This window comes from Lepus europaeus, chromosome 7 (genome assembly GCF_033115175.1).
Source record: "Lepus europaeus isolate LE1 chromosome 7, mLepTim1.pri, whole genome shotgun sequence".
Taxonomy (NCBI): Eukaryota; Metazoa; Chordata; class Mammalia; order Lagomorpha; family Leporidae; genus Lepus; species Lepus europaeus.
The window spans coordinates 67,029,305-67,056,852 of record NC_084833.1 but is presented as its reverse complement, the minus strand read 5'-3'; the positions used below and the strand labels follow the sequence as shown (position 1 = coordinate 67,056,852).

At 42.7% G+C, this 27,548-nt stretch overlaps 1 protein-coding gene across 3 annotated transcripts in view; it reads left to right on the top strand.

The window, feature by feature from the left end:
* Window positions 1-27,548, top strand: part of RSF1 (remodeling and spacing factor 1) — a 170,392-nt gene that overhangs the window by 74,909 nt on the left and 67,935 nt on the right. For 2 of the 3 annotated variants that reach the window (XM_062196760.1, XM_062196761.1), the window contains exon 3: window positions 22,439-22,644. In XM_062196760.1, coding sequence (XP_062052744.1) covers window positions 22,439-22,644 — 206 coding nt within the window. Of the gene's footprint in view, window positions 1-12,322; window positions 12,416-22,438; window positions 22,645-27,548 lie in introns of all 3 variants that reach the window. The other variant, XM_062196762.1, reaches the window with a different exon arrangement.

The following is a 27,548-nucleotide window of genomic DNA, read 5'->3' as shown; positions in this document are numbered from 1 at the left end:
AGTAACAGGGAGGCAAACCCAGCCATTCTGATATAAGATGGATGCAACCCAAACAGCATCTTAACCACAGTTAAGTGATTTTAGATACCACCAACAATTTGAGACACCTTGACCATGGATGATGAATACCACTTTGCAAAGAAGGAGATAACTACGTTTGTGAATTTATCACCCTTGCCTCTAGTTTGCTAATGCCTTGCCTCCTTTCCAAAGAGAGCCATATGAAGACCTTCAAAAGTAATCAGAAACCAATTTTAATAAATTATTCTTTAAAAGAAATCACAGTTGATTTCTTTTAGCCTTGAAATAATTTCTGAATAAACAGGTGGTAATTTAATATTGCTGTTGTTCAGTTCTGTTGATGTCTTCAGTACATGCCATACCACTGATTTAGAGAGAATTTAGAAAGAAGAAACAGTGTCATATCAATGTAATTATGCTTCGTAGAAGAAGGATAGAATTTTTTTTGTGGCTCAGTACTTTAAGGATAATGACTTCATGTACAAATAACTGAATGTGTTTCTTTTGGATTGCTTTCTTAACCCTCAACAGAAAATAAGCTCCTTCACTTGTAAAGGGAAGAAAAAGGATAATCTCTGTTCTTTGGTTTTAGAAATCCTTTGAAAGTGAATGAATTTGTCAATAGATAACCTGATCCAAACATCAGTTTCAAAAAGGCCCTTTGCTTTTCTTAGGAAAACTGTCATCTCTTAGCAAGTCAGAGGGATCATGTTTTTCTATTTGATCATATATATTTATTATCATACTGGATTCAGAACAATCGAAATCATTCAGTATAGTATAGTGTCAATTACCCAGAATAAAGGTAAAGTTTTTTTAAAAATCAGTAATAATTTACTTGCACCTAAAATATGCTTTAATATCTCTGAAGAAAGTGTCACAAAACAAAACTTACATAGTGAAGATTATTAACCTACTTCTAACCAACTCTTTATTCCTTCAACTTTTACTTTTTTTCCTAATTGGTTCTAATAATGATCTGCTAGAACTATGTTCAGGTTTGCATTTATATAAATGAGCTGTTATACAGTGAGTATATTATAGGCAAACTTGTTTATCTCTTCTATTTAAAATAAAACCTTCATTTTACAAAGTACCTGGAGTTCGAAGAGATGATTGATTCAACAAGATCACAGCAGTTGCAGAGACAGGATTTTTTATAAAAATTATTTATTTTCATTTTTAAAAAAGATTATTTATTTATTTGAAAGTCAGAGTTACACAGAGGAGAGGCAGAGAAAGAGAGATATCTTCCGTCCGCTGGTTCACTCCCCAATTGGCTACAGCGGCCAAAGCTGCACCAGTCTGAATTCAGGAGCCACGAGCTTCTTCTGGGTCTCCCACGCAGGTGCAGGGGCCCAAGGACTTGGACCATCTTCTACTGCTTTCCCAGGCTATAGCAGAGAGCTGGATTGGAAGAGGAGCAGCCGGTATTCGAATCATTGCCCATATAGGATTCTGGCACTACAGGCGGCAGCTTTACCCACTACACTGTAGCACCGGCCCCTTTAATTTATTTATTTATCTTAAAGAGCTACAGAGAGGGCGAGACACGAGAGATCTTCCATCCATTGGTTCGCTCCCCAAATGGCCGCAACGGCCAGGTCTGAACTAAGAGCCAGGCGTGTCTTCCGGGTCTCCCACATGGTTGCAGGGGTCAAGGACTTGGGCCATCTTCTACTGCTTTCCCAGGCCACAGCAGAGAGCTGGATCGGGAGAGGAAAAGCCGGGACTAGAACCAGCACCTTTATGGGATGCCAGCGCTTCAGGCCATGGCGTTAAACCACTGCGCCACAGTGCCAGCCCCAAGAGAAGTACTTTTTTAATCACTGGCCTACTACTCTTTGTATGACTGTTGACATAATCTACAAAGATCAAAACAGCTACATAGAAATGTTAGTGTTCTTGCTGGACTAAGTCAGGTGTTTTTTTTTGTTTTTTTGTTTTTTTTTTTTGACAGGCAGAGTGGACAGTAGAGGGAGACAGAGAGAAAGGTCTTCCTTTTTGCCGTTGGTTCACCCTCCAATGGCCACCGCGGTAGGCGCGCTGCGGCCGGCGCACCGCGCTGTTCCGATGGCTGGAGCCAGGTGCTTCTCCTGGTCTCCCATGGGGTGCAGGGCCCAAGGACTTGGGCCATCCTCCACTGCACTCCCTGGCCACAGCAGAGAGCTGGCCTGGAAGAGGGGCAACCGGGACAGGATCGGTGCCCCGACCGGGACGAGATCCCGGTGTGCCGGCGCCGCAAGGCGGAGGATTAGCCTAGTGAGCCGCGGCGCCGGCTTTTTTTGTTTGTTTTTGACAGGCAGAGTGGACAGTGAGAGAGAGAGAGACAGAGAAAAAGGTCTTTCTTTTCTGTTGGTTCACCCTCCAATGGCCGCCGCAGCCGGCACACGGCGCTGATCCAAAGCCAGAAGCCAGGTGCTTCTCCTGGTCTCCCATGGGGTGCAGGGCCCAAGGACTTGGGCCATCCTCCACTGCACTCCCGGGCCACAGCAGAGAGCTGGCCTGGAAGAGGGGCAACCGGGACAGAATCTGGCGCCCTGACTGGGACTAGAACCCGGTGTGCCAGTGCCGCAGGCGGAGGATTAGCCTAGTGAGCCGCAGTGCCGGCCCTAAGTCAGGTATTTTCAAGCCTGCTTTACTTTGACTTCAGAATAAGGCTAACTTTTGTGAACAGCTCCTAAGATTCTTTTGACTTTTGAATGTCAAAAAGGGGTCCTGAGAGCCTTATCCACTAATTTTGAGTTCCTTTTAGCAGTAATTATAGTATATTATTTATCTTGATGGGAAGCCATTGTGTATGGCACAAGTTTCAGATAAAATGGGTGTGGAGTGAACCAGTTACTTTATTCTTGCCAATCTTCTGATCTGTTATTCAGGTTTTGATAGTACTTGAGAAACCTTGCCACCAGAATATTTCGTACATTTATGTGTTTTTTTAAATGAAAGAAACATTAATTCCATGTAATTATTTACTGAGCATCCAGTGTCAGCAAGGCTCTGTATCTGGTCAGTGTCATACAAAATAGGAACATAAATCAGACAGTTTTTGTTTTGAAAAATTTTGTAGTTTTACAGAACATCAAGTTCAAGTGAAATAAAATATATGCAAATTTGTTTATAAATGATAAAACTGCATAAACTTGTTAACTGATTTTTTTAAAATATGTGCACAGTCTGAATCTGTCTTCTGAATATCTTCTGTCACAGCTGCCTTAGCTCAGACTTCATCGTGTTTCACTTGAATGATTGCAGCAGGCTTTTGTTGCTCTTGACATCGACTTTGTCCTTTTAGCTGTCCTGTGTAGGGCAAACAGGACTTTCTGTTTGTGCCTCCAAAACCTCATTGGGTCCCGATACATACTAGCCCCGTTCGAGTTACTGTTGTCTTTGCCCTCTGCCAACCCCGCACAGCCGTATGAACTGGGGTTCTGGGACTGACGCTAAAGAACTCTGTTCCAACTCCACACTGACGGAACATGCTGTCATCATCCACACCCCCATTGAGAAACATCTTTTTTTTCTTCCTGAAATGACATTTCCTTTTTTGTCCAGTCAAACCTCATTCATCTTTCTGGAGCTAGCACAAATGTCACCACTTGAATAAAATCATCTTGGTCTCCTTTTATCCCTTGGTTGGGTTAGTTTTTCCTCTGATTCCATAGTTTATAGAAATTCTTGTTTCTGGGGCCAGCATTATGGCATAGTGTATAAAACTGCCACTTGCAGTCCTTGCATCCCATATGGGCACCAGCTGCTCTCTTGCCATCCAGCTCCCTGCTATGCGCCTGGGAACACAGTGGAAGATAGCCCGAGTTCTTAGGTCCCTGCACCCGCATGGGAGATCTGGAAGAAGATCTGGGCTCCTGGCTTCAGCCTGGCCTGCCCGTTGCAGCATTTGGGGAGTGAACCAGCAGATAGACAACTTCTCTGTCTCTCTGCTTCTGCCTCTCTCCGTAACTCTGACTTTCAGATAAAATAAAAAGAAATCCTTGCTTCTGATTTTTGTGATAACTGCCCAACTACTTTTCCTCCCATAGTTATTTCTTTATATGAAAACTTCTCTGAATTCTGAACTACTCTGAGCAGAGGCTGCCTTTTAGTTCATCTTTGCCCTGCCAGTTCTTAATGTGGGCTATGTCCTTTCATAGTGCTCCATGAGTGGTTTAGTCCTCCAAGATGACTGCTATGTAAAAAAGCAAATAGTAGGAGATTTCTGGTAAGGTGTAATTTAAGGACACATGGAGTTAGGTGACTTAGAGTTTTAAGGTAACCGCAGTCCACAGCCCCTTGGTGAAACTGGACTGATTGGTATGTTAAATACACACTTATTTCACTATCAGCAGTCAGAGATGATAATTCCTATTTCCCTCATTCCCTGAGTAAAGTACTCTTTACCTCATATTCCTCCTGTTGATAACAATACACCCAACCTAAAGGTTTTTGTGAGAATTTACAAGTTAATATATCAAAATGCTTAGAACGGTTCTTTGTACCTAGTAAATATGTAGTGACTGTTAGCTGTTACTATTCTAATAACGATTTTGAAATATTTAGGATGTGTTGACTATAGAAATTACAATTGATTAACTTAATTTTTTAATTTTAATATATCTCCTATGTATTGTCAAATACTCTTAGTACCTGCTTTGTGACTCATATTTTGTCATGAACTAGGATATGGAAATGAGTAAAATGCAGCCTTTGACTTCTCAGAGCTCAACCCTAACATTCTTCTGGACTCAGATTGAAAGGTTTAAGAAGGACAATATGCAATTGAAAAGATACATAAACCAAGAGCCAGATGTATCAAGTCTTAGCTCAGTAACTAATTCTGAGTAAAGCACTTCTTAGATGTCTAATACATACCACAAACTTGATGTACAAATAAACCTCTTCTTAACTTCCTTCTCCCAGTATTAAGTCCTTAGTAATTAAAAATACTTTTCTCCTTCTGTTTGTTAAAACTAAAGAATTTAAATATCCTTTTTAAACAATTCTTTAAATACTTATTTATTTATTTATTTATTTATTTTTCTTGTAATTTGAAAGGCAGAGAGGGAACCTTCCATATGCTACTGGCTTCAGCCCTAGCTGTTGTGGCTATTTGGGGAGTGAACCAGTGGATAGAAGCTCGCTCGCTCTCTCTCTCTCTCTCTCTTGCTGTCATTCAAATAAATAAGTCTCGAAAAAAATGAATAGTTTATCAGACATAATAATAATAATGTCATATCGTATTTGAAATTCTCTTAATCTCTCACCCACAGATTATGTAATTAGACCCTTGATTTCCTTGTCAACTTTATCTCCTACCACTTTCCCCCTATCCTACTTCCTTTACTCTGATCTTCTAACATGCCAAAGCTTAAGGCCTTTCCAATAGTTTATTTCTCTCTTTTTTGTAAAGATTATTTATTTATTTGAGAGGTAGAGTTATAGACAGTGAGAGGGAGAGACAGAGAGAAAGGTCTTCCTTCCATTGTTTCACTCCCCCAGTGGCAGCAACAGATGTAGCAGCGCCAATCCGCAGCCAGAAGCCAGGTGCTTCTTCCTGGTCTCCCACATGGGTGCAGGGGCCCAAGCACTTGGACCTTCTTCTACTACTTTCCCAGGCCACAGCAGAGAGCTGGATTGGAAGAGGAGTAGCTGGGACTAGAACTGGCGCCCATATGGGATGCCGGCACCACAGGCAGAGCATTAACCTACTGTGCCATAGTGCCAGCCCCCGGTTATTTTTCTTGCCAGAATATTCCTACCCCAGATCTTGTGGTTTATTTCTATTTTATCTGTCATATCAGAGCTTTTTTTTTTTTATGTCAGATATCAACTTAGTGAGTAAGTCACACCCAATCCAAGATCATACTCAAACTTTCTCTTATTACATTCTTCTATTAAATTTTTAGTGTAGCATTTTCACTGCTTGGTATTTTCTTATTAGCTTACCTGTTTGACTTCCTTATAGAATATAAGCTCTATGATGACAGTTTTTCTGTCTTGCTTGCCATGGAATCCTAGCTCCTGGACTACTACTGCCATATATTGGATGCATAGTAAATACTCTAGGATCACTGAGAAAGTGAATCTCTTTTTACTTCATCCTTCCTACTTATAATGTACAGATTTGAATTTGAATTTCTAAGGACTGTCCTTGTCAAAAATAAAGCTTGATACTACTTGAAACAGCCTTTTTTCAGTAACTTCTGCAGTAAGGGGAAGATCTGTGCTTAGTTTCAGTTGTGGAAAGGTGAATAGGTGTTTTAAAGGGAAAAAGAAGGAGTAGGAGCTTTGTCAGAGTTAGGGAAGTGAGAAACTACGAAAAGCAGTAAGAAAGTTGTTCACTGTCAATGTGATCATGCCAGTTATGTCTGATAAGTAACTCAGTGGTGTTAGACCTTTACCATCCCACGGAGGCTGAGATCTTGCTGATTACACAGCAGAGAAATGGATTTCAGACTTTAAGAAAGACATGTAGGCCGGCGCCGTGGCTTAACAGGCTAATCCTCCGCCTTGCGGCGCTGGCACACCGGGTTCTAGTCCCGGTTGGGGTGCCGGATTCTATCCCGGTTGCCCCTCTTTCAGGCCAGGTCTCTGCTATGGCCCGGGAAGGCAGTGGAGGATGGCCCAAGTCCTTGGGCCCTACCACCCGCATGGGAGACCAGGAGAAGCACCTGGCTCCTGGCTTCGGATCAGCGAGATGCGCCGGCCGCAGTGGCCATTGGAGGGTGAACCAATGGCAAAAAGGAAGACCTTTCTCTCTGTCTCTCTCTCTCTCACTATCTACTCTGCCTGTCAAAAAAAAAGAAAAAAGAAAGAAAGACATGTAGAGTATATTCCATGTATGTCAAAGGGACAGAGGAAGGGTTTGCAATTTTAAGATTGTTTAATAGATTAAGGCATTGTAGTGGATATATCTTAGGTGTTGGCTGGAACAAACAGTAAATTCCTTTGGCAGCCTTGAACTTTTCCAGACTGGGATTAAGGAGGGGAGGGGCAGAGACAAGGCCCGGGGTGCTAGTTTAGTCAGGTGTCTTAGTACAAGGGGATGGTGCTGGGAGTGGGCAGAAGGGAGGCAATCAGTCCATGTGGTCATTCATGCTGAGACTTTTTGAAGTTCTCACACCTTGTTCCCTCTTTTTAAATGTCTTGTGTTCTGACTTGTCACAAAGAAATAGATTATTGGTGCTTACATTGTGTATATGAGTCCATATAAATATGTTAACAACCCCGCTAAGATTCTATGGAGACTTGTGAAACCACCTTTTCTGTAAACATTGAGCTGATGGGACCTTTAAAATCTCCATTCCCCTCTTCTGCCCAGGAGTTTCTGTCCATGTTTTTGTTTTCTTGTGTGTAGAAGTTAGGAAGGAGGCCGGCGCCGTGGCTCAGCAGGCTAATCCTCTGCCTAGCGGTGCCGGCACACCGGGTTCTAGTCCCGGTTGGGGCGCCGGATCTGTCCCGGTTGCCCCCCTTCCAGGCCAGCTCTCTGCTGTGGCCAGGGAGTGCAGTGGAGGATGGCCCAAGTGCTTGGGCCCTGCACCCCATGGGAGACCAGGAGAGGCACCTGGCTCCTGCCTTCGGATCGGAGCGGTGTGCCGGCCGCAGCGCGCCAGCCGCGGCGGCCATTGGAGGGTGAACCAACAGCAAAGGGGACCTTTCTCTCTGTCTCTCTCTCTCTCACTGTCCACTCTGCCTGTCAAAAAAAAAAAAAAAAAAAAAAGTTAGGAAGGAAAGACTCAGGGTGTCTTAGAATGGGAGCAGGTTGGCAGCCAAAATGCCTCCCAGGCTGAGTGGCTTTCAGCAATGCAGGCATAGAACATGGATTCTTGGCTGTGTGTCAGGAGAACATGGCCTCTCATTAACCAGAGAGAATCTGACATAAACCCAGGACCATGAAATGATCGTCTAGGATGGTAAATATGATTGTTCTATCAGAGTGTTCATGTTTTGACTATTGGCACATTCTCTTCCTAAAGAGAAAGTGCAGATGACTCTAAGTTACCAGTGCAAGTACATGGAGTTAATATGAATTTCCAATGTAAGAGGGGTCTCTTTGCTTTAAGCACTGAGAATACAACATCAAAGATAATCTTCCACAGACACTAGTTTCTGCCTTCTAGACAGACTGTGGTGTATGGGCCACATCCTGTCTGTTGCCTATTTATGTATGGCTTGAAAACTAAGAATGGTTTTACATATTTAAATGATGGGTAAAAATATCAAAAAAATAGTGTTTTGTGTGACATATGAAAATTATAACATTCAAATTCCATTTTCCAAAATAAAGTGTTACTGGACCACAGCCATGCTTATTCATTTATGTATTCTCTATGGTTAAGTTAAAGAGTCGCAAAACAGACCAGATGGTAAACAGTTAAAATTATTTCACATTTAGTCCTTAACAGGAAAAGTTTTTTGATACCTGGTATAGATTAAATTGTCCCCCATAAGAATTATTTAGAAGTCATTTGGAGTACTTAGAATTTTTTTTTTATCTGCAATTTTTACTTTCAGGGTTTACTTTGTGAGCTTATGGCTCTTTGGGAATATCTAATTCATGGATTTTTTTGTTTTTGTTTTTGTATCAAATGGCATATTTACATTTCCCTTAAAGAAATAGAAACTAAGTAGCACACTTATCTTTGACTCTCTGCCCAGCAGTAGTTTTGTTATTTATAACATAAGTGCTGTAAATAAAGGTCAGTAAATTGTAGGTAAGCAGTGTGGAGCTAAAGGCCTGTGTCTTAATTGTCTCTATATCTACGTTCTTTTTTCTTTTTTCCCTTAGACACAGTAGGTGCTAATCCGTAGTTGCTTCATAACATGTAAAAGTTGTGATACCACGAGCCACAGGCTGTGCTTCATATCTTGGTTATTGACGACCTTTGGACTCGTGTTACTCTTTTTTCCTTTTTTTGGTTTGTTTGTTTTTTCATTTGAGAAGGAAAGAGACAGACAGAGACAGACATCTTCCTTTCACTGGTTCACTCTTCAAACATCCACATTGGCCAAGGCTGGTGCACTGCACTTAGTCCAGGTTTTCCATATGGGTGACAGGGACCCAACTACTTGAGCGGTGACCAGTGCCCCCCACCATCTATATTAGCAGGAACCTGGAGCTGGGAGCCAAAGGTGGGTATTGAAGCCAGGCACGCCAATGTGGGACTCGGGCATCTCAGCTGTTATCTTCACAACTGAACCAGATGCCACCCCAGGAACTGTGTCATTCTTGACTTCTTTCCCTCGCTCTCTCTCTCTCTCTCTCTCTTTTTTTTTTTTTTTTTTTTGGACAGGCAGAGTTAGTGAGAGAGACAGAGAGAAAGGTCTTCCTTCTGTTGTTTCATCCCCCAAATGGCCGCTACGGCCGCTGCACTGCACCGATCTGAAGCCAGGAGCCAGGTGCTTCTTCCTGGTCTCCCATGAGGGTGCAGGGGCCCAAGCACTTGGGCCATCCTTCACTGCCTTCCTGGGCCACAGCAGAGAGCTGGATTGGAAGAGGAGCAACCGGGAAAGAACTGGCGCCCCAGCCGGGACTAGAACCCAGGGTGCTGGTGCCGCAGGTGGAGGATTAGCCTAGTGAGCCGCGGTGCTGGCCTCCCTCTCTGTTTTTAAGATTTGCTTATTTATTTGAAAGAGTTAACACACAGAGAGAGAGGCAATCTTCCTTTTGCTGGTTCACTGCCCAAATGGCTGCAGTAGCCAGGGTTGAGCTAGACCAAAGCCAGGAGCTGGGAGCTTCATCTGGGTCTCCCATGTGGATGGCAGAGGCACAAGCACTTGGGCCATCTTCTACTGCTTTTCTCAAGCCATTAGCAGTAAACTGTATTGGAAGTGGAGCAGCTGGGACACGAACCAGCTCCCATTATGGGATGCCAGCATTGTAGGCAGCAGCTTCACCAGCTACACCACAGCACCACTAAAGATGAGCTTCTCCACACTCAGCATTAACCTCTAGAATAAGCAGTCAGCATCTTCTGAGGTCCTGGTAGACAGCAGAACACTCAATAGATGCTTCACTGTGGTCGAAAGCTAGACTGTTAAAGAAAAAAAAAAAAAAAACTCCCTATTTTAGATTGAGTTATTATTTCTCTCCTTTTTAGATTGGTATTATTTGCATATTAAAAATTGAATTATTATTCACATACTATAAAGTTCACATACTAAAATACTTTTTTTAGATTGAGTTATTATTCGCATATTATAAAATTCTCTCTTTTAAACTATACAATTAAGTGGAATTTTTTAGAATATTTACAAGGAATGTGTAACCATTACCACTATCTTAATTTTGAAACATTTTTGTCACTTCAGAAAGAAATCCCTACCCATTATGGCTCTCCCCATTCCTCCATTCCCTGCCCCCTGGCAGTTTTTAATTTACTTTCTGTGTCTGCATTTCACTGTCTGGTCATTGCATATAGGATTGAGTCTTGCAGTATGTGGCCTCTGTGTCTGGTTTCTTTCACTTAGCATGTTTTCAAGGCTGCTACAGTATGTGTGCATCAATACTTATTTCCATTTTATGGTTGGATCAAATTCCATGGAATGAATATTCAGTTTGTTTACCCTTTCATCTGTTATGGGCATTTGGGTTGTTTCTGCTTTTTGGCAATTGTGAATCATACAGCAGTGCAATGTTCATGCACATCCATAAGGGATGCCTGCATCACAGGCAGCGGCTTTACCTGCTACGCCACAGAGCCGGCCCCTTATCTCTCTCTCTCTCTCTCTCTCTCTTTAAGATTTTATTTATTTTTTTATTTATTTGAGAGGTAGAGTTACAAACAGGGAAAGGGGGAGACAGAAAGGTCTTCCTTCCGTTGGTTCACTCTCCAAATGGCCACAACGGCCGGAGCTGGGCCAATCTTAAGCCAGGAGCCAGGAACTTCCTCTGGGTCTTCCACGCGGGAGCAGGGGCCCAAGGACTTGGGTCATCTTCTACTGCTTTCCCAGGCCATAGCAGAGAGCTGGATTGGAAGTGGAGCAGCCGGGACTCAAACCAGTGCCCATATGGGATACTGGCACCACAGGCAGAGGATTAACCTGCGCCACAGCACCGGCCCCATATTCTATCATTCTTATGAGGGACCTGTCAGATCCTGACAGCTTTTGATATCGTCACTTTAGAGTCTTCTTGATGCAGTATTCCAAAATTTTGCTTTCTTTGGTATATCTTATGTTTATTTCTCTCTACAAAATATAATACTGGCAGTGAGAGGAAGTATTCCAAGGAAGGGGGATCCCTTTCTCCTTGTGAGCCTTTGAAGACTTTTCATTATAGTTTATGGGTATGCTGTAATTCTGTTGTACAAATTGGTGGAAAGATGACACCATGCTAGATAGGAAAAGGGTAACCCAACCTGGTGAGCAGTCCAGGACTTGCTCCTAGATGGTGGTGGTCTTCTAAGCACTCTCACTTACCTACTTGTTTTCCTGCCTGTTTGTCTAGCCAGTCATCTCTTGCCTTGTTCTCTCTAGGTCCTCATTGTTCTCTTTTGTTCTTTAAATTACAAAAAGATCATGAAGTTGCTGAGCGTTTTGCATTATTTTTCATGCCTACTTAATGCCTTTAAGGTCAATGTTATATTGTTCTTTTATTACTGAAAAAAACAAGGTTGTTGAACCCATAACATAGCTCTGTAATAGCTTCCCCTATTGGCTGTGTGATCTCTGGGAAGAGCTGCTAAAATGGGAGAAAGTTTTCTGCACTGACCTGGGAGTGCAGTGTTTATTTACATCTTCCTTCAGCCTGTTGTGGCTCTGCTTTTCCTGGAATTCTTGTGTAAGTAGAGAGGCTTTAACATTTAACTTAAAACTGTGTTGAAGCTCTCAAATGCCAAACCATGAAATTTTTACTTTACACATAAATAAGAAGACTTTGAGTTGAGCAGAGATTTGATTTAAAATACGTGTACAATTTGACATGTTCCTTGAACCTACTTCTGTTCTGGGCATAAAATGAAGAATGTATTGTCCTTACCCTCAAGGAACTTCCAGCCATCTGAAGACATGGATTCACATAATTACTCTCATGTGAAAAATCATGCCCCATCAGTGTGCATGAAAATGTTGGGAGCTGAGGAGAGAGCCACAGCAATGATTTCTTAACTTAAATTCAGCTATCAGATAATAATAAACATTTCCTCTGATTTTAAGTTGTGTAAATGGAATTTGACTGGACTATTGTTCAGTGTAAACACTTTCCTTTGTATAGTAATATGAATACTTAGCATAATCATACAAGACTGCCAACATCGGTTTAAAAATTGCTTTTATTTATTAAAATACTGACTTTTTCTGACAGATATGCCAAGAATTTAACAGCACGTGGGCATGGGAGATGGAGAAGAAGGGCTATCTTGAAATGAGTGTTGAATGCAAATTAGCACTCTTAAAGGTAATAATTTTGTTGTTTGTTGTGATTATTATACAAGAACCATAGATCCTTCCCTTTTCGTGTGTGACAAAACAGCCTATCCTTGAAAGTTACTGGATTTTTTGTTTTTCAGCACAAATCTAAGTTTAACTGGGATATGGATAAGCAGTTTCCCTAAATGAGCTTTACTGATTGTGTTCAGCTTTCTTAATCATTGCTACATGCTGTAAACTGTGGATACTCTTCTACTGATTTACTAAAAGTTGGTAATTTGATATTGTTTTCTAGAAGGCCAAATGATTGCTTTTGTGTTCTACTCGAACCTTTACTTAACCAAATATACTTGATTAAAACAGATCATCTCAAAATAGGCTAATTTTAACATTTGAGTTTTCCTTTCTTTTTCTGCCCAGTTCGTAGTATTGGCTCTCATTAGTGGCCAGGATAAACAGGACAAAAAATACTCCCAGGTGAAAAAGAAAAGGAGAATTCTTCGCTACCTCTAAATTGACAGTGTTTTATCAGTACATTTATTGTTCACAGGACCTCAATGATGCTTCTTAACATAAGATGTCAGTGTATGCTTTACTATTTTGGAGATAGAAAGTAAATATAAAATAGCTATTATTTTGTTATTAGATGTTAATTGTTCCTAGAACTTACACAAAAGTTTTTTAAGATACATAAGATATTTTCTAGGAAAATCAAAAGTCAAAGTAAGTTCATATTTCAGGTTGTATTATCATATATATCATCTGATCCCAACCAGTTGATGGTCCCAAAGGGGTATGTAAGATGATTATTAGTGTATCAGAACAAAGCCACAGAAGTTCTACTCAGTAATTTTTAAAATCTGAATTTGTGAGATAACTTTTAAAAATCATATAAAGTTGTTAGTAAAGCTTATGCATTAAATAAATAATGTATATAATATCTGACACACATAATTACTGACCATGTGTTATAAATTTGATTAGTGATATAGATGCTAGATCAAAAAAGTTTAGTGACTATTGGACTCACAGACTATAGTCAAAGGCAAAAAGGCTATGGAAGGGGCCCAGCATTGTGGTATGGTGGGTTAATCCGCTGCCTGCAATGCCGGCATCCCACGTGGGCAGCAATTTAAGCTCCAGCTGCACTGCTTCCAATCCAGCTCCCTGATGATGTGCCTGGGAAAGCAACAGAAGATTGCCCAAGTACTTGGGTCCTTGTACCCACATAGAGACCCAAAGAAACTTCTGGCTCCTGGCTTCTGCCCAGCCCAGCCCTGGCCATTGCAGTCATCTGGGGAGTGAACCAATGGATGGATGATCTCTCCCTGTCTGTCCCTCTCTCTCTGTAACTACCTTTCAAATAAATCAATAAATGCTAAAAAATAAATAAATAAAAATAAAAATAGAGGCTGGCGCTGTGGCATAGCAGGTAAAGCTGCTGCCTGCGGTGCCAGTATGTGATATGGGCATTGGTTCGAGACCCGGCTGCTCCGCTTCCAATCCAGCTCTCTGCTATGGCCTGGGAAAGCAGTAGAAGATGGCCCAAGTGCTTGGGCTGCTGCACCCACGTGGGAGACCTGGAAGAAGCTCCTAACTCCTGTCTTTGGATCAGCCCAGCTCCTGCTGTTGCGGCCATTTAGGGAGTGAACCATTAGATGGGAGATCTCTCTCTCTCTCTCTCTCTCTCTCTCTGTCTCTCTCCCTCTCTCTGCCTCAGCCTCAGCCTCAGCCTCTCTGTAACTCTACTCTGCAAATAAATAAATAAATCTTTAATAAATAAATAAATAAAAAGGATGTGGAAGGAATCTCATGGATTATCTACCTGAGCAGAGAAAGTGGGGAGAAATCTTGACTATAAAACCTAATTATAAACAGAATAAATAACAGGAAATAATTCTTCCAGTTTATTCACTTGAATTAATTTGTAAGTAAGAGTATTTTCCAGAGGTAGCCATCACTGAAAGACTACCATACTTTAAAACTGCATATACCACAAACTTCAAAAAGCAGATTGTCCCTTGGAGAGTAAAATTGATTTGGGCCGGTGTTGTGGTGTTAACAAGTTGAGCCACTGCCTGAGATGCTGGCATCCTATATGGGTTCCAGCTGTTACATTTCTGCGTCTAGTTCCCTGTTATGCACCTGAAAAAGTAATGGAAGATGGCCCAAGTCCATAGGCACCTGGGAGACCAGGATGCAGCTTCTGGCTCCTGTCTTCAGCCTGACCCAGTCAGGCTGCCATTGCTGCTAGTTGAGTGACCCACCATATGGAAGATCTCTCACTCTAACTCTGCCTTTCAAATAAGTAAAAAATCTTTATGTTTGTAGAATTGTATCTACATATCACACTGACTAAAATTGAAAAACAATTTTAAAAACGTGAAAAAACATTTTAAAAGTAATGTTAATTTAAAAAGCTGTAGGAAAGGATTATTGAAACTATACAACATGTTTTAAACTTTTTTTGTCTCATCTATTTATTTTAAATATTTCATAATTTATTTGAGAGGTAGAGTTATAGACAAAGAGAGCGAGACAAAGAGAAAGATCTTCCATGTGCTGATTTACTTCCCAGATGACTGCAATGGCCAGGGCTGAGCCCACCTGAAGCCAGGAGCCAGGAGCTTCTTTTGGGTCTTCCACCCGGGTGCAGGGGCCCAGGCACTTGGGCCATCTTCAACTGCTTTCCCAGGCCACAGCAGAGAGCTGGATCAGAAGTGGAACAACCGGGACTTGAACCAGCACTATATGGGATTCCGGCAACATAGGCAGAGGATTAGCCCACTATGCGACAGGGCCGGCCCCAGTGTAACTTCTTAAAAAAAAGTACATCAGGGGGCCGGCGCTGTGGCTCACTTGGTTAATCCTCCGCCTGGCGGTGCGGGCATCCCATATGGGCGCTGGGTTCTAGTCCCGGTTGCTCCTCTTCCAGTCCAGCTCTCTGCTGTGGCCCGGGAAGGCAGTGGAGGTTGGCCCAAGTGCTTGGGCACCTGCACCTGCATGGGAGACCAGGAAGAAGTGCCTGGCTCCTGGCTTCGGGTCAGTGCAGCGGCCATTTGGGGGGTGAACCAACAGAAGGAAGACCTTTCTTTCTGTCTCTCTCTCTCACTGTCTATTTAAAAAACAACAGCAACAACAACAACAGTACATCAAAGCAGAAAAAAATTAAAGAAAAAATTTTAAAATCTTGAGAAACACGATAATAGGAACACAGTATACCAAAACTGACAGAATAAAGCCACAGGAAATTTATAGCAGTAAGTTACTCCTACATTAACCAAGAAGAAAGAAATGTAACATTCTAACATGACCTCTCAAAAACTAAAGTGGGTGCCGGCGCCGCGGCTCAATAGGCTAATCCTCTACCTCGCGGTGCTGGCACACCGGGTTCTAGTCCCGGTCGGGACACCGGATTCTGTCCCGGTTGCCCCTCTTCCAGGCCAGCTCTCTGCTATGGCCCGGGAGTGCAGTGGAGGATGGCCCAAGTGCTTGGGCCCTGCACCCCATGGGAGACCAGGATAAGCACCTAGCTCCTGCCTTCAGATCAATGCGGTGCGCCAGCCACAGCGCGCCGGTCGTGGCGGCCATTGGAGGGTGAACCAACGGCAGAGGAAGACCTTTCTCTCTGTCTCCCTCTCTCTCGCTGTCCACTCTGCCTGTCAAAAATAAAAAAAGAAAAAACTAAAGTGGGGTGGTCTGGTGTTGTAGCTCAGCAGGTTAAACAGCCATTTGTGACACTGGCATCCCATATTGAAGTGCTAGTTGACCTCCTGGCTGCTTCTCTTCCCACTCCGCTTCCTGCTGTTGCTACTGGAAAGGCAGCACAAGATGGGCCAAGTACTTGTGCCACTGCTGTGCATATGGGAGACCAGAATGGAGTTCTTGGCTTCTGGCTTTGGGCTAGACCTGGCTGTTGTGGCCATTTGGAGAGTGAACCAGGGCATGAATCTCTCTGTGTTTCTCCATCTCTCTCTGTTGCTCTGCTTTTAAAATAAATAAATAAACCTTTTAAAGAAATAGAGACAAGAAAACAGTAGAAAAGAATAATAAACAGAGTTAATCTTTTGAGAAGACAAGCAGAAACTTTGTTAGCTTAAGGAAAGAAGAAGATTGAAATAAATAAAATCAGAAGTGGAAGAGGAGACATTTGCTACCACAGAAATAAAAAGGATCACAAGAGACTGCTGTGAGTAATTATATGCCAACAAATTCAAAACCTAGAAGATGGCCGGCGCCGCGGCTCACTAGGCTAATCCTCCGCCTTGCGGCACCGGCACACCGGGTTCTAGTCCCGGTCGGGGCACCGGATTCTGTCCCGGTTGCCCCTCTTCCAGGCCAGCTCTCTGCTGTGGCCTGGGAGTGCAGTGGAGGATGGCCCAAGTCCTTGGGCCCTGCACCCCATGGGAGACCAGGAGAAGCACCTGGCTTCTGGCTTTGGATCAGCACGGTGCACCGGTCGCAGCGCGCCAACCGCGGCGGCCATTGGAGGGTGAACCAACGGCAAAGGAAGACCTTTCTCTCTGTCTCTCTCTCACTGTCCACTCTGCCTGTCAAAAAATAAAATAAATAAAAAACAAAACCTAGAAGAAATTCATAAATTCCTAAAAGCATAGATCTTCCAGCACTGAATTAAAAATAGAGCAGCCTGCACCATGAGTGAAGGTGCTGCCTGCAGTGCCGGCATCCCATATGAGCACCAGTTCGAGTCCCGGGTGCTCCACTTCTGATCCAGCTCCCTGCTATTGCTGTGGAAAGCAGTAAGAAGATGGCCCAAATCCTTGGGCCCCTGCTTCCTGGGAGACCAGGAAGAAGCTCCAGGCTCCTGGCTTCAGATCAGCCCAGCTCTGACTGTTGGGGCCATTTGGGGAGTGAATCAGTGGATGGAAGACCTTTCTCCGTCTCTCCTCTGTCCGTAATTCCACCTTTCAAATAGTTAAACACATCTTTAAAAATAAATAAATAAATGAACAGGAGTTCTGAGCAGACTGTTAACAGGTAAGGAAATTAAAACAGTAATCATAAATCTTCATCAAAGTAAAGCCCAGGACCATATGGCTTCACATCTATATTGTACCAATCATTTAAAGAATAACTAATACCAGTCTTTTTCAAACTCTTCCAAAAAGTTGAGGCGAGAATACTTCCAACCTCAGCTTATGAGTCCAGCATTAACCTGATTCTAAAAGTAGACAAAGACACCATAGGAAAACAAAAATACAGACTAGTATCCTTTATGAATATAAATGTGAGAATTGTGAAAAAAGTACCAGCAAACTGCATCTAAAAGCAATTAAAATGATGACTGGGGGCCTGCACCATGGCATAGAGGATAAAGCTGCAACCTGCAGTGCCAGCTTCCCAAATGGGTACCAGTTTGAATCCCGGCTGTTCCACTTCCAATCCAGCTCTCTGCTATGGCCTGGAAAAGCAGTAGAAGATGGCTCAGGTCCTTGGGCTCCTGTATCATGTGGGAGACCTGGAAGAAGTTCCTGGCTCCTGGCTTCGGATCAGCGCAGCTCTAGCTATTGTAGGCATTTGGGGAGTGAACCATCGGATGGAAGAACTCTCTTTCTCTCTCTGCCTCTCCTCTCTGTAACTCTGACTTTCAAATAAATAAATAAATCTTAAAAAACAAATGATGACTCACCATGATAAAGTGGGATTTATCCTGGGATCCTGCAATGCAAGGATCTTTCAACATATGCAGTGACAGGAAATGTGAAAAAAGGAGGGTAAAAGTCAAATGATCATATCAATAAATGCAAAAAAAGAATTTGACAATTCAACTTTGCTGTCATCATCAAGCTTTCAACAAATTAGATATCAAAGGAGTCTGCTGAACCAGTAAAGACCAGGTAAAACAAATCCGTAGCTTACATTATACTCCACAATAGAAAAACCAAAAGTTTTTTCTCTAAGATCAGGTACATGACAAGGATGCCCACGCTTTTCACGTGTATTCAACAAAGGATTTGCAGTCCTAGTCTGAGCAGTTAAGCAAGAAAAATAAATGAAAGGCATTCAAATTAGACAGGAAGAAGTCAGGGGCCAATGTTGGCTTAAAGTGTAAAGCTGCTGTCCGCTACACCAGCATCCCATATGGGCTCGAGTCCTGGCTGTTCCACTTCTGATCCAACTTCCTGCTAATGGCCTGGAAAAAGCAATGGAGCCAGCCCAAGTGCTTGGGCCCCTGCACCCACATGGGAGACCTGGATGAAACTCCGGACATCTGCCTGGCTCGGCCCTGGCCATTACAGCCACTTGGGGAGTGAATCAGCAGTTGGGAGATCTGTCTCTACCTCTAAGTCTATAACTCTCTTTCAAATAATTCAATAAAAACAAGAAAGGAAGAACTTAAGTTTTCACTGTAGACAGCTTCCTCTTGCATATACTAAACCCAGAAAACACCAAAAAAAAATGATAGAACTAATAAATGAATTGAAAGTTGCAGGATCAACATTAAAAAATTAATAACATTTCTGTTCACTAATAAAGAACTATCAAAAACAAAGAAAAAAAGTCCTATTTACAATGATATCAGAAAAATAAAATATATAGGAATAAATTTAACCAAAGAGGAGAAAGATCTCCATAGTGAAAACTGTAAAACATTGAGAAAAGAAATTGAAAACACAAATGGAAAGATCCTAGGCATGTACTGGAAGAATTCATAGTGTTAAAGTGTCCATATTACTTAAAGCAATCTGTAGGTTAAATAGAATCCTATTAAGATTCTGAGAGATGGTAAACAGAAATTTAAAAATGAAGAAAGTCCCATAATTTATATGGTACCACAAAAGACTGAATAGCCAAAGCATTCTTGAGCAGAAAGAACAAAGCTGAAGATGTACTGCCCACCAATCTCAAAGTCTACTACAAATTTATAATAACCAAAACAGTGTGCTGGTAGTATAGAAGCATACATAGAACAAAATGCAGAGGCCAGAAGTAAATCCACACATGTACATACAGTTAACCGATCTTTGACAAAAATACGAAGGAAAAAAAAAGGGAAATTACAGGGAAAAAATAGGGAAAGTTGGGGGCAGCAATGTACCACAACAGATTAAAGCCACTGCCTGTAGTGCCATCATCCCATATGGGCGCCATTTCGAGTCCCAGCTGTTCCACTTTCAATCCAGCTCCCTGCTAATGCACCTGGGAAAGAAGTAGAAGATGGCCCAAGATCTTTAGCCACTACATCCACGTAGGAGTCACAAAAGCTCCTGACTTCTGGCGTCCTCCTGGCCCAGCCTGGTTGTTGTGGGTATTTGGGGAGTGAGCCAGCAGTTGGAAGATGCTTCTCTCTGTCTCCTCTCTCTCTCTCTCTCTCTCTCTCTAACTCTGCCTTTCAAATAAAATAAATAAATCTAAAAAAGGAAAAAAAAAAAAACAACTGGGTAAAGCTGGGGCCAGTGTTACAGCATAGTAGGTTCAGCCACTGCGTGTAATGATAGTATCTTATATGGATGCCAGTTCTAGTTCCAGCTGCTCTACTGCTGATCCAGCACGCTTCTAATTTGCCTAGGAAAGCAGTGGATGATGGCTCAGGTCCTTGGGCCCCTACACCCTAGTGAGAGACCTTCTGGCTTCAGCCTGGCCTTTGTGACCATTTAGGGAGTGAACCAATAGATGGGAGATCTTTGTCTCCCTGTGACTCTGCCTTTCAAATAAATAAATAAATCGGGTTTTGTTTTGTTTTTTTTTTTTTTAATGGAGAAAGCTACTTGTTACTGATCTGGACAGAGACTTTTTTTTTTTTTTTCTATAAAACCAAAAACTAAGATCAGAAAAGCAAAATAGGGCTGACGCTGTAGCACAGTAGGCTAAGCTAAGCTTTTGCCTATGGTTCTGGCATCCCATATGGGCGCCAGTTTGTGTCCCATCTGCTCCTCTTCTGATCCAACTCTCTGCTAATGTGCCCAGGAAAGCAGTAGAAGATGGCTCAGGTGCTTGGGCCTCTGCACCCACATGGGAAACCTGGAAGAAGCTCCTGGCTCCAGATCGGCTTAGCTCTGGCCATTGTGACCATTTAGGGAGTGAACCAGTGGATGGAAGACCTTTCTCTTGTCTGTTGCTCTCTCTGTCTCTGAACTCTACCTCTCAAATAAATAAATTAAATTATATTTTTAAAACAAAGCCGAGAAAAAAAGAAAAACAAAAATAGTTAAATGGGAATGCATCAAATAAAAATACTTAGGCATAGGGAAGGATCAACCTAGTGAAGAGACAACCTGTAGAATTGGAGAAAATATTTGCAAACAATACATTTGATAAAGGATTAATAGCATATATATATACATATATATATATATTCAACTCACTAGTGAGAAAATGGATAATTTGAAAATGGACAAAAGGAGCTGGCATTGTGGCACAACGGTTTTAGCCACCAGCTGCAATGCTGCATCCTGTTTAGGAGCACAGGTTCAGGTCTCAGCGTCTACGCTTCTGATCCAACTCCCTGCTATTGTGCCTGGGAAAGTAACTAAGTGCTTTGGCTCCCGCCACCCACATTGGAAATTCGGGTGGAGTTCCATGCTCCTGGCTTTGGCTTTACCCAGCCAAAGCTGTTGCAGCCGTTTGGGGAGTGAACCAGTAGTTTGAAGAGATACTCTCTCATCTCTATCTCTAATAAATTATTTTTTAAAAAATAGGCCAAAGATCTGAATAGGCATTTCTCAAGAGAAGAAAAATAAATGGCCAACATACATTTAGAAATGTGTTTCTCATCATTAATCATTTAGTATGAAATAAGCCACAATGAGATATCCCCTCATACCTGTTAGGATGACTGTTATCAAACAGCTATGATGTAAGTGTTGGTAAAGATGCGGAGAAAAGGGAACACTTGTATTCTGTTGGTGACAAAGTATAGTACAGACATGATGGGAAAAGTATAGCAGTCCCTCAGAAATTTAAAAATAGAGCTATCCTTATTCAGTAAATCCACTACTGGGTAAATAACCAAAAGGAATGAAGCCAGCTTGTAAAGAAATATGTGTACTTCTCTTTTTCTTAAAGGTTTTTTTTTTAATTAAAAGGTAGAGTTGAGAGCAAGTGAGAGAGAGAGAAAGAAAGGAAGAAATCTTCCATCCCCTTGTTCACTCTCCAAATGTCCATAAATATCTAGGCTGGGCCATCATCTGCTGCTTTCCTAGGAACAGTAGCAGAAAGCTGGATCAGAAATGGCGTAGTCAGGACTTGAACCAGCACTCTGATATGGAATGCTGGCATAGCAGTGGGCAGCTTTAACCCATGGCGCCACAACAAAAACTCCAAGGTATGTGCATTTCTGTGTTCACAGTCGCCAACATAAGGAATCAACCTAAGAGTGCCAAGTGAAATGAGTAAAGCGCAGAAGAAATGCCTCATGATCTCTCTTGTGTGTAGAATCTAAAAGAATAGTACTCATAGACAAAGAGAACGGGACAGTGCTTACTAGGGATTGAGGGGCTGTTAGAAGGCAGATTGTGGGATAATGGCCAACTTTACAAAACTTCACTTAGAAAAGAGGAATTAGTTCAGGATACCTATTTTCCATATGGTAATTATAATTATAACAAAATGTTGCACACTTGAAAATTGCAAAGAATATATTTAAGGTGTTTTTACCACAACAAAACATTAAATGCTACATGTTGATTAACTTTATTCAGCTATTCCACACTGTGTACATGTATGAAGCACGTACACTATTATATATGATTTTTGTCAATTAAAATATAAATGAATATTTTAACAAAAAATAATTTATGCCATGAGCAAGCCAATTTGGAGCTTTTTAGTGCAAACAGGCTCCATACTTTAGAAATAGATATGTTTAATTTGTGTATCAATTGTTGTTTCCAACTTACTAATTGTTAACATTTATCTTTTTAAATTGATTATTCTAAACAGATTCTAGAAAAGAGAGGAGAGTATAATGAAGTAGCAAAATTAGGTTCCGTTTGCTCCCATCCTTGAGTCATTTTGGTAGTTGTATCATATTTACCATGATGGAGGAATCTTTATGGGCTGTTTTAAACCATGTATGATTATTTTTCAGTATCTCTGCGAGTGTCAGTTTGATGACAATCTTAAATTCAAGAACATTATTAATGAGGAGGATGCTGATACTATGCGTCTCCAACCAATTGGGCGAGACAAAGATGGCCTCATGTACTGGTACCAGTTGGATCAGGATCACAATGTCAGAATGTACATAGAGGAACAAGATGATCAAGATGGCTCTTCATGGAAATGCATTGTCAGGTATCTTATGTTGCACTCTTTCTGTATTTATTTGAATGTTTCTTGCTTTGTTTTCTTTTCTTTAGGAATATGATTTGTAAGGCAACAGGGATGCTCCTTTCTGTGGAGTTGGGGAATTTCCAGGCCCTCTCCTAGTGCCTAACACAGTACCCATAGCAGGCACTTGTTAATTATTTGTTCAGTCCCTATCAGGACATAGACACCCAGGTTATTGATAATAATGTATAAATAATATGCATAGAAAAACATACACAGAGAAAGAAAAGAAAAGTGTTGTTTTGTTTTCATTCAGTTATCTTTTTTCTTTGGTGTAGTCTCTTCTTTTTTAGGATTTTATTTATTTATTTGAAAGCCAGAGGTACAGAGAGAAAGTTAGAGATGTTCTGTCCGCTGGTTCACTCCTCAAATGAATGCAATGGCCAGGGCTTGGCCAAGCAGAACTCAAGAGCCAGGAGCTTCTTCCAGGTCTCCCACATAGGTGCAGAGGCCCAAGGATTTGGGCCATCCTCCAATGCATGGATTAGAAGTGGAGCACCTAGGACTCAAAACAGCACCCATGTGAGATGCCAGTGTTGCAGCTGGCAGAAGCAGCCCCTTAACCCAATGAGCCCTGTCGCTGGCCTGAGCATGGTTTATTTCTAACTATCTTAGTTTGGCCAGTTCGTCTTGACACAGTATAATATTCTGTTTTTGTTATGTATTATCTTTCTTCATTGGTGTTCTGAGGAAAACAGAAAAACGGTACTGTTACAGTCCTTTATAAAAATCTTGATTTCTCATGTATGTTGTCAAATATATTTGAGCAAAAAGATTAAATGTACAACCTTGATAAATCTTTTTACAAAAGCATTGAAACTTTATTCAGAATCTTTGTCTTTATTATTCTGACTTTGTAGCTGTATAGTTTAAGAATTAGCAGATTCAGGGCAGGCATTTGGCCTAGGCATTGAGACACCTACAACCCATATGGCAGTGCCTGGATCTGATATGCATCTCTGGCTCCCGACTCCTGCTTCCTTCTAATGCACACCCTGGGAGGCAGCAGTGATAACTCCAGAGCTTGAACCCTTGCCGCCCACATGTGTGATCTGAATTGAGTCCCCTGGCCCAGCTCCAACCTCAGCTGACTGCTGTAGCAGGTATTTGGGGAGTAAACTAGCAGATGTTAGTGCACATGTGCTCTCGCTATCTCTCTAACTCTCTCTCTTTGTCTCTCCAGTAAGTAAATTATATATGAAAGTTGTGGATTAAATATTTCTGCTCTAGGCCGGCGCTGTGGCTCAACAGGCTAATCCTCCACCTAGCGGCGCCAGCACACCGGGTTCTAGTCCTGGTTGGGGCGCCAGATTCTATCCCGGTTGCCCCTCTTCCAGGCCAGCTCTCTGCTATGGCCCGGGAAGGCAGTGGAGGATGGCCCAAGTGCTTGGGCCCTGCACCCCATGGGAGACCAGGATAAGTACCTGGCTCCTGCCTTCAGATCAGCGCGGTGCGCCAGCCACGGCAGCCATTGGAGGGTGAACCAACGGCAAAGGAAGACCTTTCTCTCTCTCTCTCTCTCTCTCTCACTATCCATTCTGCCTGTCAAAAAAAAAAAAAAAAAAAAAAAGATGAACTGGCCAGGAGTTGGCATTGTAGCACAGTCAGTTAAGACACTGCCTACAACACTTGGCATCCTGTATGAGCACTGATTCAAGTCCCAGCTGCTCTACTTCCAATTCAGCTCCCTGTTAATGGCCTGGGAAAGCAGCAGAAGATGGCCCAAGTGCTTGGACTCCTGCACCTGTGTGGGAGACCCAGATGAAGTGCCTGGTTCCTGGAAGAGGATCCTGGCTCTTGGTTTCAGATCAGCTAAGCTCTGGCAAGTGCAGCCATTTGGGGAGTGAACCATTGGATGGAAGACCTCCTTCTCTCTCTCTCTGTCTTTGCCTCTGCCTCTCTATAACTCTGCCTTTCAAATAAAATAAATAAATCCTTTAAAAATATTACTCTCAGGGCCATACTATGGCACAGTGGGTTAAGTCTTCGCCTACGGTGCCAGCATCCCATATGGGCACTAATTCTAGTCTCAGCTGCTGCTCTTCCAGTCCAGCTCTCTACTGTCGCCAGGGAAAGCAGTAGAAGATGGCCCAGGCACTTGGGCCCCTGTACCTGTGTGGGAGACCCGGAAGACGCTCCTGCCTACTGGCTTCTGATCAGCTCAGATCCGGCCACTGTGGCCATTTGAGGAGTGAATCAACAGGTGGAAGACCTTTCTTTCTGTCTCTTCCTCTCACTGTTTGTAACTCTGCTGCTCAAATAGATAACTACATCTTTTTAAATTTGTTATTTATTTATTTTTAAATATTTTATTTATTTATTTGACAGGCAGAGTTGCAGACAGTGAGAGAGAGAGAGAGAGAGAGAGAGAGAGAGAAAGGTCTTCCTTCCCTTGATTCACTCCCCAAGTGGCCGCAACGGCTGGAGCTGTGCCGATCCGAAGCCAGGAGCCAGGTGCTTCCTCCTGGTCTCTCATGCGGGTGCAGGGGCCCAAGCACTTGTGCCATCCTCTACTGCTTTCCCATGCCACAGCAGAGAGCTGAACTGGAAGTGGAGCAGCTGGGACTAGAACCGGCGCCCACATGGGATGCCAGCACCACAGGCAAAGGAATAACCTAGTGTGCCACGGCGCCGGCCGCAATAAATACATCTTTTAAAAAAATTATTCTCATATTCTGTGAACTTTGCTTCCTTAAAATTTGCCCACCAAATCTAATCTTTCCCTTGTATTTACTTCAGCCTTTTTTAGCAACTCTGAAATTTTATATATTTTTTAAACATTTATTTATTTGAAAGAAGAAGAGAGAGAGAGAAAGCTCTTCCATCCTTTGGTTTATTCCGTGACTGTAACAGCAAGTCTGGTTCAAGCCAAAGCCACAAGGTGTCTTCTCAGGCACATTAACAGGAAGCCAGACTGCAAAGCAGAACAAGCAGAGCTTAAACTGGTACTTCCATATGGCATGCCAGCTTCAGAAGTGATGTCTGAACCTGCTGTGCTGCTATTGAACAGCGCTGGTGTGCTCTCTTGCTCCCTCTCTTCTCTCTCTCCCTCTCTCCATCCTTCCTTCCTTCCTTCCTCTTCTTGCTTCTCTCTCTCTCCTCTTTCCTGTCCTTCCTCCCCTTCCAGATTTATCTGCTTCCTTATTTGAAAGGCAGACAGATACAGACACAGAGAGATCTTCCATCTTATGGTCCATTCCCCAAACAGCTACAACAGCCCGATCTGGGCCAGGCAAAGCCAGGAGCCAAGAACTCTATCCTGGACTTCTACTTGAGCCATGTTCTGCTATCTTCCCAGACTTGGGACATTCCCCCACTGCTTTCCTAGGCACATTAGCAGGGATCTGGATCAGAAGTAGAGCAGCATCCCATTCCAAGCGAAGGCTTAACCTGCTATTCCATAATGCCAGCCCCTAGGCTTATCTCTTAATCCCACTTTTTTTTTTTTTTTTCTTTTTGACAGGCAGAGTTAGTAAGAGAGGCAGAGAGAAAGGTCTTCCTTTTTGCTGTTGGTTCACCCTCCAATGGCCGCTGTGGCCGGCGCATCGCGCTGATCCAAAGCCAGGAGCCAGGTGCTTCTCCTGGTCTCCCATGGGGTGCAGGGCCCAAGCACTTGGGCCATCCTCCACTGCCTTCCCGGGCCATAGCAGAGAGCTGGCCTGGAAGAGGGGCAACCGGGATAGAATCCGGCGCCCCAACCGGGACTAGAACCCGGTGTGCCGGCGCTGCTAGGTGGAGGATTAGCCTGTTGAGCCACGGCACTGGCCTAAAGTTTTTTCTTTACAGAAACTTTTTTTTTACATTTGTTTGAAAGATAAAGTGTCAGAGAAAGAAAAGAGACAGAGGTCCATCCACTGGTTCACTGCCCAAATTCCTGCAACAGCTAATGCTGGGCCACGTTAAAGCCAGGAGCCATGAATTCAACCTTAAAAAAAAAAAAAAAAAAAGATTTATTTACTTATTTGAAAGTCATAGTTACGCAGAGAGAAGTAGAGGCAGAGAGAGAGAGAGGTTTTCCATACGCTGGTTCATTCCCCAATTGACCACAACAGCCAGAACTGCACTGATCCCAAGCCAGGAACCAGGAGCTTCCTCTGGGTCTTCCCATGTGGGTGCAGGAGCCCAAGGACTTGGGCCATCTTCTACTGCTTTCCCAGGCCACAGCAGAGAGCTGGATTGGAAGTGGAGCAGCAAGGGAGCCAGCGCTTTGGAGTAGTTTACACTCCTCTTCCAATCCAGCTCTCTTGTGTGGCCTGGAAAACCAGTAGAAGATGTCCCAAGTGCTTAGGCCCCTGCACCCACATGGGAGACCCAGAAGAAACTCCTGGCTCCTGGCTTTTGATCAGTACAGCTCCAGCCATTGCGGCCATTTGGGGAGTGAACCAACAGAAAGAAGACCTTTCTCTCTGTCTCTCCCTCTCACTGTCAGTAACTCTACCTCTCAAATAAATAAATAAAATCTTAAAAAAAAAAATTAAAAAAAAAAAAAAGAATTGAAGCAGCCAGGACTTGAACTGATGTCCATATGAGATGCTGGAACCGCAGGCAGTGGCTTTATGCAATACGCCCCATGAACTCAACTTGATCTCCCACATGGTTGTCAAGGACTTTTTGAGTCCTCACTGCTGCCTCCTGATGTCTGCATTATCAAAAAGCTGGGGTCAGCAGAGTTGGGACAGGAGTCTAAGCATTCTAATGTGGAATGCTAGTGTTCTAAATCGCCGTGTCTTAACTGATACACCCCACGCTGCCTGTTAACATTTGTAAACTCCAGTATTGAAATTTTAGTTTCTTCATTGAAGAAATATATACCAGCAGAAAGGATAAAATTACATTACTATTGCTTTAGCTCTTCTTCTTGACTCTTT